General features: G+C 43.3%; 1 protein-coding gene across 1 annotated transcript in view; it reads right to left on the reverse strand.

Annotated features, from left to right (window-relative positions):
• The window catches only part of SEMA3A (semaphorin 3A), a 190,841-nt gene that overhangs the window by 61,580 nt on the left and 114,433 nt on the right, over positions 1 to 14,828 (reverse strand). Inside the window, exon 5 of the mRNA XM_079975176.1 lies at positions 4,458 to 4,551. Within this exon, the coding sequence (XP_079831302.1) occupies positions 4,458 to 4,551 (94 nt within the window). The remainder of the gene's footprint in view (positions 1 to 4,457; positions 4,552 to 14,828) is intronic.

Below are 14,828 nucleotides of genomic sequence, written 5' to 3' on the forward strand. Positions count from 1 at the left end.
TTTACTTGCCCTAATAATTTGCATGGATATGTATGGTCCTTGTCAGAAAAGAACTTAGTAAAGGTATCCATACATTCAGGGAAGACATCCTAGAAGAAGCCAATGTGTTGCCCAGCCTGAATGTCATGGGTGCAAGGCTTAATCCTTTCAAGGTGCCCACTGAAAAACATTGAACTTAATGCACTAGAGGGCTTGCATGGGAATATCCCAAGCTTGGTTGCTCTGTGTATGGTGGCTACTGCTGGTTGAAACTCTCCTCAGCTTGATTAAAAAATTGAATTGACCATTGTGAGCAATATTAGAGAATATTAGAAGCAAAGATTGGGTTTTCCCTAGAGTTTGGGACTAACACGTAGTGTTGGCTGCCCTTATGCTGGTTTATAAACTTACTATTGTTTGACAGTCTCTTCCATTTTGTTTAAGTTATGGACACCATCACGGCTCAGAGGGAGCTAAGCAAAACAACCCCAGGAAGTTGGTAACTGAAGGGAACAGAAGGAACTGGAACCTCAGCAGAAAGGGAGTCACACAGTCTCTGTGTCTCATTAACCAAGCACAGAGAGCTTTCTCCATATCAAAGTAACTACAGCTGATGCAAGCTCTCTTATGTGTTCTGTTTTTTCAAGGCTGTTTTCTTTGTTCTCACTAACTTATGGTGTGACCAAAGGCGTCAAGTGTTTTTATATTCTGGTTGATGCTAATCTAACTCACTGAAGTTAATAATCGTAACTAGCTTAGGCTCATTAATTTAAAGGAGTCTGATCTGAGTAGGCAGGAGCAGGGACCGAGCAATGGGAGCTCACCCTGTCTGCCAATCTAGCAGTTCGAAAGCATGTCAAAGTGCAAGTAGATAAATAGGTACCACTCTGGCGGGAAGGTAAACGGCGTTTCCGTGCACTGCTCTGGTTCGCCAGAGGCGGCTTAGTCATGCTGGCCACATGACCCAGAAGCTGTACGCCGGCTCCCTCGGCCAATAAAGCGAGATGAGCGCCGCAACCCCAGAGTCGGCCACGACTAAACCTAATGGTCAGGGGTCTCTTTACCTTTTTAATCTGAGTAGGAGTTAGTGGAATACAGTCCAAACATTTCTATATACATCTAACGCTAGGAGATTCAAATCTGAATGGGCACAGTCCACAGGAAAGTTATTCTGCACATCCATCATTGGGACGAATGGGCATTGAACAAGAGATTCAGAGCTCCTGCTCCACAATTCAGTGGAGCTTGCTAAAGTGAAGCCTAGGTTGTGTCCTTAAAGAAGAACAGATTGTGTAACCTTAGCTTTGTTCATTAATTAATAATCTCCATTACAAAAGTACCATAGAAAAATATGCAATTCCCTCCTCCTTTACTCTTGTTTGGTCTTTAAAATGTTCTCATATTTGAGGTAAAATTAATGTGGAGACCTCCTCATGAACATGCACAGGGAAGATGCGCTTGGAGCAGCCTATTAATAATGAATTGCAGCTAAATGATGCCTGAGAGCTGTGCACATCTCTGCCACAGCTGGCATTTTGCTCAACACACCAGAGTAACAGTTATCATAAATGAACAGCTCTTAAAAGTAATGAAAACCATTTGGAAGGAGATTGAGCAAGAAACATTTAGGGCAGAGGAATTAATAGCTATGAAACATTTAAAAAATATTATTGAATTAGGAGTGATTAAAAAAAACAGCAGTGTGCCCATTTGTGTATTTTAAAAATGTTTTGAGGTTACAAAATTCAATTCCTGGCTTGACGTGGCTTGGGGGTGGGGGAAGTTCCTGTTTAGCTGAGATTCCAGTTCCCATATTTGTACCTGGAATTGAGTATGCAGGACAGATTAGGGATTCTACTGCTCAATAGTTTGCCTGCCTGAGCTGATAAGATACCACTGTTTGATGCATGTTTTTCTTAAACCAACTTCACATGGATTGAAATCTTTAAGCTGTTCTAAATTTGCAGTGGCGAATGATGGCCATTGAGACTGGTGGGATGGGAATCAAGGAGCAAAAACAGAAGAGGGAGCCAGAATCATAACAGGTTCAGCTGGATGATTCTAGTTTTGTCCCCATCCTCCTCATTCCTGCAAGTATAAGATTGACAGTCACAATGACCCCCTGGATAGATTTGATGTTAGAAGGTAAGCAAGGGAGGGTTGGCTGATTACAGAGAGATCTTGGTGGTGCACAAGTGGACCAGCCTCCCCTGCTCATTCATCTCTAGCCAAAGTGCATGCTGCACTGATATGAATATCTATGGACGCGGGTGGCACTGTGGTCTAAACCACTGAGCCTCTTGGGCTTGCTGATTGAAAGGTTGGTAGTTTGAATCTGTGCAATGGGGTGAGCTCCCATTGCTCTTTCCTAGCTCCTGCCAACCTAGCAGTTTGAAAGCACACCAATGCAAGTAGATAAATAGGTACCACTGTGGCAGGAAGGTAAACTGCATTTATGTGCGCTCTGGTTTACATCATGGTGTTCCATTGCACCAGAAACGGTTTAGTCCTGCTGGCCACATGACCTGGAAAGCTGTCTGCGGACAAACGCCAGCTCCCCCGGGCCTGAAGGTGAGATGAGCACTGCTGCACCTCATAGTTGCCTTTGACTGGACTTAACCATCCAGGGGTCCTTTATCTTTACCTTTTTCCATGGGTGAAAGAGCTGTGAAACACACTGGTGCGTGGGGGGGGGGCGGACTTCATTGTGCTCTAAGGCACTAATGTGGATGCCCCCTCAGGTAGAATAGACAATATGAGGCTCGATGGGTGAATAGTCTGACCTAATATAAGGCAGCTTTCTGTCCTACTGAATAACGTTAAAAGCCATCACCTCTGCTCCTCATATTGATTTCTCTCTTCCTTAACACCTTGCCTCCAATTCCATATGCCTTCCACACAAGAAGAAAGGATTTGTGAAAAAAGAAAAAAGAGATTATGAGAGGAAAACCCCAAAAACCCAAAATCATTGTATTAGTGTAAGTCCACATGAAAAAGGAATGTGAGAAGACAGAGAAGACTCCATTGACTTCATTTGGCTACATGCCATGAGGTTTGCGTAAGACGCCCTTGTCATCGTATTCTTTCTTGACTGAATATTAATGCAAATAGGGAAGTCAGTCTCTCTGGAGAAGCAGCATCACAAATTAAAGTTGCCCCAGGCACTAATTTATATACCCGTCTTTTCAGACGTACTTTCTCTCCCTTCTGTTTTGAGTAAATATAGGGTGCAAGTTGCAGCAAGGCAGTGACCTCAGGGGAGTAATCACCTGAACTTTCAGAGGCAGGAAAAAGCATCAAGGGTTGGTTAAAAGTCAGAATTACTCTTCTTAAGTGCAGAGGAAGAGAAACTCATATTGAAATGCTTTCCGTCCCCTGAAGAACATCTAGAAAATAGGGAGCAATGTTCTTTCTTTAAAATGCGTATCTTTGTTGCTCAAGTAACATCAAGCCACTAATCACTTTTTGAATTTCCTGTGCCTTCATGATAATGAAATACCAATTGCCTCCACACATGTTCAAATTCTAATTTTGTTGCATGTCCACAATTTTCTAGCAAGGGCAGGACCCTGTGAGGTTTATGAACAGGAACCTTCTACAGCCTATTCAGGCACCATGGCTCCCAGAATTATTCTTGGGTAAGGGGGTAGAGTGGGATGTGGGTGGCGCTGTGGTCTAAACCACAGAGCCTAGGGCTTGCCAATCAGAAAGTAGGCAGTTCAAACCCTGTGACGGGGTGAGCTCCCGTTGCTCGGTCCCTGCTCCTGCCAACCTAGCAGTTCGAAAGCATGTCAAAGTGCAAGTAGATAAATAGGTACCACTCTGGCGGGAAGGTAAACGGCATTTCCGTGTGCTGCTCTGGTTTGCCAGAAGCGGCTTAGTCATGCTGGCCACATGACCCAGAAAAACTGTCTGTGGACAAACACTGACTCCCTCAGCCAGTAAAGTGAGATGAGCGCCGCAACCCCAGAGTCGTTCACGACTGGACTTAACTGTCAGGGGTCCTCTACCTTTACCTTTAAGGGGGTAGAAAATGGCACAGCCACTTTGCTCCCCCTCTCATGTTCCTTCCTGCAGCTGCTTATGCATGGGGAGAAGCACACAGTGAAGAAAATCTGAAGGGGAGAGTCTGCCCTAAACACAAAGACCATGTGCATGATTTAAGAACCAGAATTTTGCATCGTTGCCATTGTCCATAAGTTCACATTCATAGTGTAATGATTGCACTATTGTAAAGATTGGAATTTCCCAAGTGGCATGTCTATCATCAGAAATTATGGGTTGCTATTATTGTGTAGGATTAAGCGTGTCTTCACTTGCGGTGCAGCCAAACAAAACCACATTCCATTTCTCCCTGGGAAGATGTTGCAATAAGGAAGCAGAGGCTCTGATAACCACCAGGAACAGGAAGAAGCAGGTACCTATAGATAAAGCCTATTTTATGAAAACAAACAAACAAATAAATAAATAAATCCTACCTATTAAAAGAGAAGCTGTCAGCAGTTTGGGGTCATAGGGGCTTTTTCCTCTGCCGTTTTCAAAATGTGAATCTTCCAGCTTAAAAATATTGTCCTGCAGAGGAAGAAGGAAGAAACAATTAATCTAACCAAGCATGGAGACGACTGGGTATGAATTATTAGTCCATCAGTTCAGCACACAAACTAAATTTTGTTTATAACCATGGTATGCATTTTTGTGTTTTTGTATTGTATTATATTGCCCTGTGATTCCCGTATGAAATGTGGTTCAGAAATTTAATCAATAATAATAAAAGAATAAATCCCAAGTTTTATGTTACTTCATCTACACTTCATTTGAGTTGGCTTGTTTTTCTACTTCTGCATGCAGAACTTTTGAGAACTGGACTAGAAAACCAGAGAATGTTATTTTCCTCCCAGTACCCTTAGCAGAAGTTCGCCCCTTACTTGTTAGTACAGAATTACCCTTTTCTACAGAGGTTATCCCACATTCACGACCTCATATGCATAGCTGCACTAATCCATCCCCATGAATTATGGGATGCAAAGTGCGGAGATAACGGAAGTGAAACAGTTGAGGGAAATGTAGGGCAATTGCCACAAAAGAGCAGTTGTCTCGAGTGTGTGGCTGTGGGAAAACACACCAAAACATAAGGTTAATTTGCACATTCTGTGGGTGATTTGGGATTGTTTAGGTTGACGTTTAAATGCCAAGGATTCATGTTTTTATTTAATTCAGTTTACCCATGTCATTAGTAGAACAGTAGGACTCACTTATTCAGACACCCCAGAAGGGCAAGCTGAGGTTTTTGTTGGGGGGGGGGGGAGACTCATAAAAGGGAAGGGTGTCTGGATCAAAGAATGAACTCAACAAATTTTATTAATGAAAGCGCTAATGAGAAACAGCCATTAAAAGGAGGGAAATCCAGATTAAATAAATTTGGACAAGAGAAGCATTTCTGATGTTTGACTCAGTCTATTGCAATATGTTTCATTTTTGTTCTGGTAGTTAAAAAAAATTACAATATGTACTATTTTCCAAACTGGCTTAAATGGCTGGAGGCTGATTTATATATTTAGTATAATCATATGGTACAGCCTTCTGGGGCTATTATTCTCCAGACTGTAGGTAATAGATTGCATTTTTTAATACTTCTCGGCATAAAAAACAGGGAGAGGACTAAGTGAAAACTTTTTTGCTCTATGCTAGTGTGTGTGTGTGTGTGTGTGGTCAATGTGGTCCCTTCTCATAAACTGAAGTGGTACAGGTCTGAAAAGACTGAATGTGTAGTTAGTTCTGACTTCTCAGGAAAGGTTCAGCTGAGTCTTTGGCTTCTAGACCATACATATCTATATGCATGGTAGTAAAACACTAAAGAGGAAATCCTGCCTCCTCTTGGCTCTGATTTGCAATAGCTCCTCCAATGGCTAGGCAAGAATCTTTCCCATCCAGATTTCCTTTTCATAACCATGGACTGCAGTTGCCAACCTTCCACATCTAAAGCATGTGATGTCTTAACCTATGGCCCAAGAGATCTCCTTTCCGCTTTGGCAAATAAATTAATAGTTGCACCACACACAAAACACACACTCCATGTTGTAAATAAACTACAGAATCTCACTTCCATTTTTTTCCACACTTAGATTGATCTTACTCATTTTCAGTTGGTTTTCCCTTTATGAATCTAATCCCAAACTGTTTCCCACCCCCTGAATTTAGGAGCTGGTGGTGAGGTTGAGGAGGAGAGAACAAAGGAAGTTAAACTGCCTTCCCTCACATGCATTTTTGGGTGGTGATGGCAAAAGTTGTGGTTGGGACAGTAGTCACCAGTAGCACTCCTCCTGTCTGCATCTGGATGGCTGCAGCCATTTTGTTTTGACTAGAATGCCCTTAGAACGGAGTTACGCAACACAATTCTGGACACAACAAAATGCATTTGGGAGGATAGCTATTGACACCCTGTTCACAAAATTCACTCCATCTCCTGAAATAACTGAAATTCTCTCTCTCTCTCTCTCTCTCTCTCACACACACACACACACACAGAGAGAGAGAGAGAGAGAGAGAGAGAGAGAGAGAGAGAAACAGACAGACAGACTGACTGACTGACTTTTGTGGCCTCTGAATGGGGCTATGAAATTGGGTGGGAGGAAAACATTTTCCTGCAATAGCTTTTGCTATCCTGAGATTATTATTATCTTTATTTTCAAACTCTAGGAAGCGACTGGGGATTTCAAGGGTATGTTTTCTAATCTCTAAGCCTTTCAAAGTAAATTAATATAACAACATTTAACGTCAATGCCTCATGACAGTAATAGAGAATGGCACAAGTCCTGCAAGCTGTTAAACTCAACACCAATATTCTTTAAGATCTTTTGTATCACCAAGGCAAGTTATTACTAGACCTGAGTTGGAATGAACTCTGAAGAACAGAGTGTTCCTAAAATAATGTAATGTATAATTAAAGGATGATTAGTCCAATCTAAAACAACAATAACAGTGTCATACAGGAAGCTACAACAAACCACAGCCGTGTGATAAAGGAACCTGGTCCTTCTTACTATGTTATGTTGGTTTGATGGGGTGGAAGAACAGCTCAGCTAAGAGCAGAATACAAGGAGCATGGTCAAAACAGTTACTTTCAGTATTTCCATGGGTTTAGGAATCCCTTATGGATGTTTTGTGTGTGTGCATAATCAGTTTTGGGTGTGGCTTGCCATTTGGCATGATAGGAGGGAGGGAGCTTGAGAAAGCCCCTTTCTAGCCTGCAGTTTGCAGAAGGGGGCCCTTGTCTCCCCTGTCATGCGATCAATTGTGGCCCTTCATGGCCCTGAGATGCTATGGTGGCTGCTGGGCCAGTCAGGGAGGGGTTGGCAGCTCCCTAAAGGGTTGGCCCCCAGCCATCCTCTCCAGCATTAGGCATGCCCACCACCCCATCTGTCCCTTCACAATTTTGCAGTAGTAATAATAATAATAATAATAATAATAATAATAATAATAATAAATTTTATTTATATCCCGCCCTCCCCAGCCGAAGCCGGGCTCAGGGCGGCTAACAACACTAAAACAGTATGACATTATAAAACATTATAAAAATGAATTAAAATCAAAATTGATGGCAACCATAAACTAAAGCTTTGTAAAGATTGCCAGAGGAGGGGGTCAGGCTGCGCCCTGACCAAATGCCAGGTGGAACAGCTCTGTCTTGCAGGCCCTGTGGAAAGATGTCAAGTCCTGCAGGGCCCTGGTCTCTTGTGACAGAGCGTTCCACCAGGTTGGAGCCGCAGCTGAAAAAGCCCTGGCTCTAGTTGAGGCCAGCCTAACCTCTCTGAGGCCTGGGACCCTCAAGGTGTTTTTATTTGAAGATCGTAAGTTCCTCTGTGGGGCATACCAGGAGAGGCGGTCCCGTAGGTACGAGGGCCCTAGGCCGTATAGGGCTTTGAAGGTTAAAACCAGCACCTTAAACCTGATCCTGTACTCCACCGGGAGCCAGTGCAGCTGGTATAGCACCGGATGAATGTGATCTCTAGGCGAGGACCCCGTAAGGAGTCTCGCTGCGGCATTCTGCACCCGCTGGAGTTTCTGGGTCAGTCTCAAGGGCAGCCCCACGTAGAGCGAGTTACAATAATCCAGTCTGGAGGTGACCGTCGCGTGGATCACAGTGGCTAGGTCAGGGCGATATCAGCCGCCATTTGGGACTCAGTAGACTTTCCCCTCAACTTTCTAAAGTCCTTTCCAGCACCCACTGACTCTGCACTGTTTATTTATTGTTTTTAATTCTGAATTTTAACCCAACATTTTAAATGCAAGTCTGGTCCAACTCCCTGCAATGCAGGAATCTCAAAGAGGTATCCAACCTCCAAGGAAGGAGAGTCCACCACCACTGGAGGAAGTTCATTCCACAGTCAAACAGCTCTTACTGCCAAGAAAGTTCTTCCTGATGTTGAGTTGGAATCTCCTTCCTTGTAACTTGAATCCATTGGTATGGGACCTAGGAGAGGGAATGTGGGGAATGAGGGGTTGACTCCCAGCTCAGACTATCCACCTGGGTTGGTGGGCGGAGCCCAGAAGTGCATCCTCAGCTTAGCTTTCAAGGCAAGCAGGAAAATATTATCATCATTTCATCATTATTATTGTTCATCTGAACATCACAGGGCAGTTTACAACATAACAACACAAAATGTATAACAAAAACACCAAAGCAAACCAATAACCCCCCGCCCACAAATGTGTTTAAAAAGCCATAGATTGTTTGACCAGGCAAAAGCCTGCTTGTAGAGAAACATGTTTGCCTGGCACACGTTGGTTCCAAACGACACCAACGTGATGTCACACATCTGGAGGAAATTGTGTCCTCCAAATCATGGAGAGCCACGTGTTGCGGTGAGATCACTAAGCTGCCTTCTTGTTGCTGGGGCGGGCCCGTTTGGATGTCCTCTGCACTTCATTGGTTGCCCCTTTGTTGCTGGGGTATTTTTTCTGTCTGTTGGGGTTTGATTGGCATCTAAGGAGCTATTTAAGGGGCTGCGTGAGGCAAAGCACTTTCTCTTTTGCATTGTGTAGTGGATCTCCCTCCCTCCCTTTAATTTAAGGTTGGTTTTTGACCTTGCTATGCCTGTCTTAGGGGTCGTCTGTTTTTGGAGCAGGGGCCCGGTAGGAATTTTACCAACCGGCTGATTGGCTCTGCCATTTGGTTTTTGCCTATCATGTAGCAAATCACACAACTTTGTAAGTTTGGCGGTTAGACATTGGTTCATTGTTTGGTAGAGGGGATTATGGATTGGCTGTGCCTGCCCCTCATTTTTTGTTGCTGCTGCTAGGGAATTCTGTTAAAGGAATCCAGGGGCTCAATTTGCTCTGTCTGATTCCCTTTCAGGGGTAGGGCCATGCCAGAGTTCCTGGAAGCATCTGGGGTGAACTAAAAGGCGGAAATCCGCCTCTGTGCTCCACCAGTACATTTTCCCTTACTGACCTCTGGAAGTCCAGTTGTCAGTCCTGTTCCTGCCACCATGCAGGTTCAGGTTCAGGTAAAGGGACCCCTGACCATTAGGTCCAGTCGCGGACGACTCTGGGGTTGCGGTGCTCATCTCACTTTATTGGCCGAGGGAGCCGGCGTACAGCTTCCGGGTCATGTGGCCAGCATGACTAAGCTGCTTCTGGTGAACCAGAGCAGCGCACAGAAATACCATTTACCTTCCCGCCAGAGCAGTACCTGTTTATCTACTTGCACTTTGATGTGCTTTCGAACTGCTAGGTTGGCAGGAGGTAGTCCGAACCAATGCCTAAGCAACCACTCACATAGTGTAATCAATAAAAGTTGTGGCCAAATTAATGCCAAAAAATCTTAAACAAATATTCTGTGTCCTGTGTGATTTATTTTGGAGGGGGTTTGGTGGTCTTCACACACAAAACAGCAGGACAGCACCCTCATGATTCTCACTTTAAGCATTAAAGAAGCACACACTTTTTGGTTGCAGCTCAGTAGGTTTTGCATTGCTTTGCTTATTTCATACCCATGGAAGCTTTCATGAAGCTGTGGTTCCTTTTAACAGCATATATATCTTGTGACATCATTCTGGCATGTGGGGAGAAAACACGTCCAATGTTCCCTTGAGTGCATAGATATAGCTGCACAATTCTTTGGATTTAAGAAACACACACATTCCCTTTCACTCTGTATGGAAGTTGTGGGGAGAGGAGCCCGACAAGAGAAACGGATGGATGGAGCCTCTGAGCTAGCAGGCAGGACATCTCAGCAACTCATTGAATCAAAGTATTTGATTAGTTTGATATACTGTTGGCTTCTTTTTAATGGACTTGCCAAATTTCTTAGCATGAAAAATCTAAGTTGCTGAGATCTTATGTTTATGTTGCTGAGATCATTTCAGAGAAAACGCCAAAGGATCTCATGCTTCTTCCATCTGAGTGACCAACGTAATCCAGCAGAAACAGAGCAATCCCAAAACTGCATGAATGTCATGTTATCCTTGACTGATTAGTAAGGACTTAAAAAATGCCATATTCTCGGTATTCCAGACATAAGATACCATCAAGGATATTGAACAATTCTCGGAGGACATTGAGAATTGGAATCTCTTTGTGTAGCAACATTCAGGGTTGTCATGTATAATATATCACTTGTGCTGCTGTCTCGCTTACATATGGTGACCTCTGGAAAAATAAATGCTATGCTTTTGCAGCGAGTGTTCCTTCTAGGCAAATTATTAAGTGGACAGCATATGCAAGCAATAAGATCCACTATCCTAAAATCAATCCAACTGAGCGCTTTCCTTATTAGCCTTGTACCTTAACTTATTCTCTCCCCCCTCCCCAGTTTTCATGATACATTTGGATGATGAATTATGGGCTGTAATTGCTTTAACAGAGAAGTTGCTACTTTGTTAAATAACTTATTGGCGTATATACAAAACTGCAATATCCAATTATTATTATTTTTTAGCTTTCAAGATCACCCCATTCCACTTTGTTTTTTGGATTTCCTGTGTACGGTGAGCCTATGGAGAGTTGGAGAAAGCTCATGCATCACAGGAAATAACAGCAGAACCAGCACCAGCTTTTTATTAATTATTGAAATCTAGTGATTCAAGGGCTGTCTTTCTACAAGACTCTGTCTTCAGCCTTGGTTTTGTCTTGTTGAAAATAAATGCATTTCCCAGGATGCAATTTTATTCAAAGTTCTGATAAGGCAGAAAAGGACACTTGTCAACACACCCAAGAAGACGTGAGACAAGAAAGATGGGTAACAAGTTACAGTTATTAAAATACAGTATAACAACTATAGAATCTGCCAATCAGAATAATTCAACCAAATTCACCAAAACCAATGAGTTTCTGGTGGTGAGGTGGGTTGATGGGAGCATTTCAGCTCCCAAACACCACTGTGGCTCCAATATTAGTCACATATTTTCCAAAATCCACTCACTCACCCAGACCAAATGACAATTAGCCAAATCCTGACCAAACACCACTCCAGTCATGCTGACAAAACCCAACAGTGTGAAGTAGGCAAAAATAATGTGACATGCACCAATTAGTGTTTAAAGGTAAAGGTAAAGGTACCCCTGCCCGTACGGGCCAGTCTTGACAGACTCTGGGGTTGTGCGCCCATCTCACTTAAGAGGCCAGGGGCCAGAGCTGTCCGGAGACACTTCCGGGTCACGTGGCCAGCGTGACATCGCTGCTCTGGCCAGAGCCAGAAGCCAGAGCCGCACACGGAAACGCCGTTTACCTTCCCGCTGGTAAGCGGTCCCTATTTATCTACTTGCACCTGGAGGTGCTTTCGAACTGCTAGGTTGGCAGGCGCTGGGACCGAGCAGCGGGAGCGCACCCCGCCGCAGGGATTCGAACCGCCGACCTTTCGATCGGCAAGCCCTAGGCGCTGAGGCTTTAACCCACAGCGCCACCTGCGTCCCATCAATTAGTGTTTACCCCCCCAAAAAAAAATCCTACTCAGTCCCCTCAAAGAAGGCAACTAGCAGAGCTCACGCTGAAAAAGGGGTGGGAGGGTAGGTGTCTCAATGAGAAGAGGAGGGAGTGTTGGGTGAAGCAGGCTTAAATAGCCTGATCACCACTTCCCCCCATTGGGCAAATTGCCCTATGTCCTTGCCCACATTACCCCTGAGGGGCTGTCCATTTCTCCTCTTCTTGCAGGGAAGGAGGGTGTAGCAAATGTGTCCCCATCCCCAATACGGGAATTAACGGAATTCTCAAGAGGAGGGGATTTAGCAAATTTAATCCAAAGTTCAACCAAACAAAGTCAAAGTTGTTAAACTCAGAATTTGCTTTGTAGGAGCAAAAGACCAAAATGTCCTAAATGTGAACAAAGTACCGATGGAGGAGGAGTTCCTTGGGACTGCTTTGTGCAATTGACTGACTCCATCTGATACTCAACTTGCCTGTGGATCAGAATTCAACTACTAACTGGGTTACGAACTAATGCTATTTGGTGCAGAGATAGTGCAAATAAAAAATGCATATTTTATGTATTTAAAAAAATGATCTCTCATAGTCACTAGACCACATTCTAATAAAGTCATGAAATCATAGTCAGTCACATGTGGACTGGTCAATTAAATAATCAATTAAATTTGCATATTTTGTTTTTATTCATTTATAGAAGTATTTATATACCATCCACTCACATAAAACGCCAATGTGGTGAACAACATAAAATATGGCAAAAGAATATAAACACAAGAATGACTGGCCCATCTAAGAAAGGGAATTATAAACAAGTGAATAGGACTGTTGGCCTGAAAAAGTCTTACAGAGGGATGTCTCTGTATTCCACAACTTGGGCCTGGCGTCAAAAACAATTCTTTAGACCTTAATATTTGGGAGGCACGCCTTCCTGGGATAGGAGGAGACATGTTTCTTTTAATGATGTAAAATACATTAAAATTATTAGTATTATTATTTTTTAAATCAAAGTTGACTCCCTAATTAATTATAGTACATCAAAGTTGTTTAGTGAATTAGTTTTAGCAGATTAATCAAGTAAATGTTACAATCCTAATATTTACAGTGTCTGAAACAGAGATCCACATGCATTTTATGACCCTCCCCATTAATATATAAGGAATGTTGATAAATCCCTGCACACCAGCTAAGTTCATATATTAGTGACTGGGATAACCATTGCACCATGTGCAAAGAGCATGCTTCAAACAGCCTTACAACCTTTGATCTTCACACCTATTGTTGGTTAATTGCCAGAGGTTAAAATAGGCAACAATCCACGATGATTTATTATTACATGGTAACATATAGTAGTTTTGCACATTCAAGCAAGACAACATTATCTTGTGAATAATGTAAGACAAGAACCATGGTGATCAAAAGTGCTGGAAATGTCAGTTCAATTAACTTAATAGCCACAAGATGATAAAACATCATAAATTTGGGTTTGGTGATTTCAGAGCACATTTGCAACTCCAGGGGCTGGAGGTTTGCATTTTAATATGGACAAAGCAATTTTATCAGCTGCAAGAGACCTCAAGTCAGAGGAAAGTGTTCATGTGGCACATGAGTCATAATGCCTTCCTGCCTATCACAAAAACATTTGTCAAATTTGACACACCATTGTATCAAACGTCCTTGCTGCTGCTCTTGTTCTAATAGGAACAATTAATTTTGGACACAATTACGTGGCAAAATAAATTTAACAAATGTTACTATACAGCTAGTGGGCAATGGCAAGAGGCTAATTAAAACAGGAGATCCCTCTTCCAATTGATCTTTCCAGGAGGTCTTTCATAGATAGAAATTCATTATGAAATAGATTAACAAAATTACAATCACTGACCATGAGAGAAAGTTCATGAAGCTGTGCATAAGGTAGGTGCGTAAGAAACAACATCAGTGTCTACAGTTTTCCTATGATCATCGTTAGTCCCATTCATGTCTACTGGGCTTTGTCTTGTCAGTGGAAGGTTAGCATCACGGGGCTCTTACTAAATCAAGTCATAATAACTACACATCCTGTGTTAAGCCATGCCTTTCAGGCACATGTTTTCGTGAGACTATGAAGTAATACTCTGGAGTTACTTAGGAACATGTTCACACATGAACGTTCATCACAAATACAGTGGTGCCTCGCAAGATGAAATTATTCCGTTCCGCGAGTCTCTTCGTCTAGCAGTTTTTTCGTCTTGCGAAGCAAGCCCATTGACGGCTTAGCGGATTAGCGCTATTAGCAACTTTTAGCAGCTTTTAGTGGCTTAGCGGATAAGCAGATAAGCGGCCTAGCGGCTTAGAAAAAGGGGGGGGGAGAGGGAAAAAACCCGCAGGAACTCGCAAGACATTTTCGTCTTGCAAAGCAAGCCCATAGGAAATTCGTTTTGCGAAGCACCTCCAAAACGGAAAACCCTTTCGTCTAGCGGGTTTTCCGTCTTGCGAGGCATTCGTCTTGCGGGGCAACACTGTAGTGAGACTGTGCACTGCCCTCTGACCCAGCCCAGGGCCTCAAATCCAGGGGCCCCCAGTTTGGGTGACCCATCCTGGGAAATCAGGGACCGTCTGCCCTGTATCCGAAGCAATCTGGAGGCAGGACTAAGGGTTTCTAAAACCCTGTTTTTAGCATGAGGTTGGAGGTGGGGAAAGGAGGACATCCTATGTATTCTTCTTCCCTCCCCCCAAGCAAGAGCAGGCAAGTTCAATTCTGCAAGGGGCTTTCCCTTTGTGAGGAGCTTCACTGTGTACTCGGAGGCCACTCAGGGAGCAGCAAGCCGGACACACAGGCTCAGATCTTGCACATTAGCTTTATTTTCCATATTGCCCCCCACTCTGCCAACACCAAATTGTGAAATTTGTATTTACGAGACACGCTGCCAGCCCAGCTTACACCTAAA

Source organism: Podarcis cretensis (genome assembly GCF_951804945.1).
Source record: "Podarcis cretensis genome assembly, chromosome: 5".
Lineage (NCBI taxonomy): Eukaryota > Metazoa > Chordata > Lepidosauria > Squamata > Lacertidae > Podarcis > Podarcis cretensis.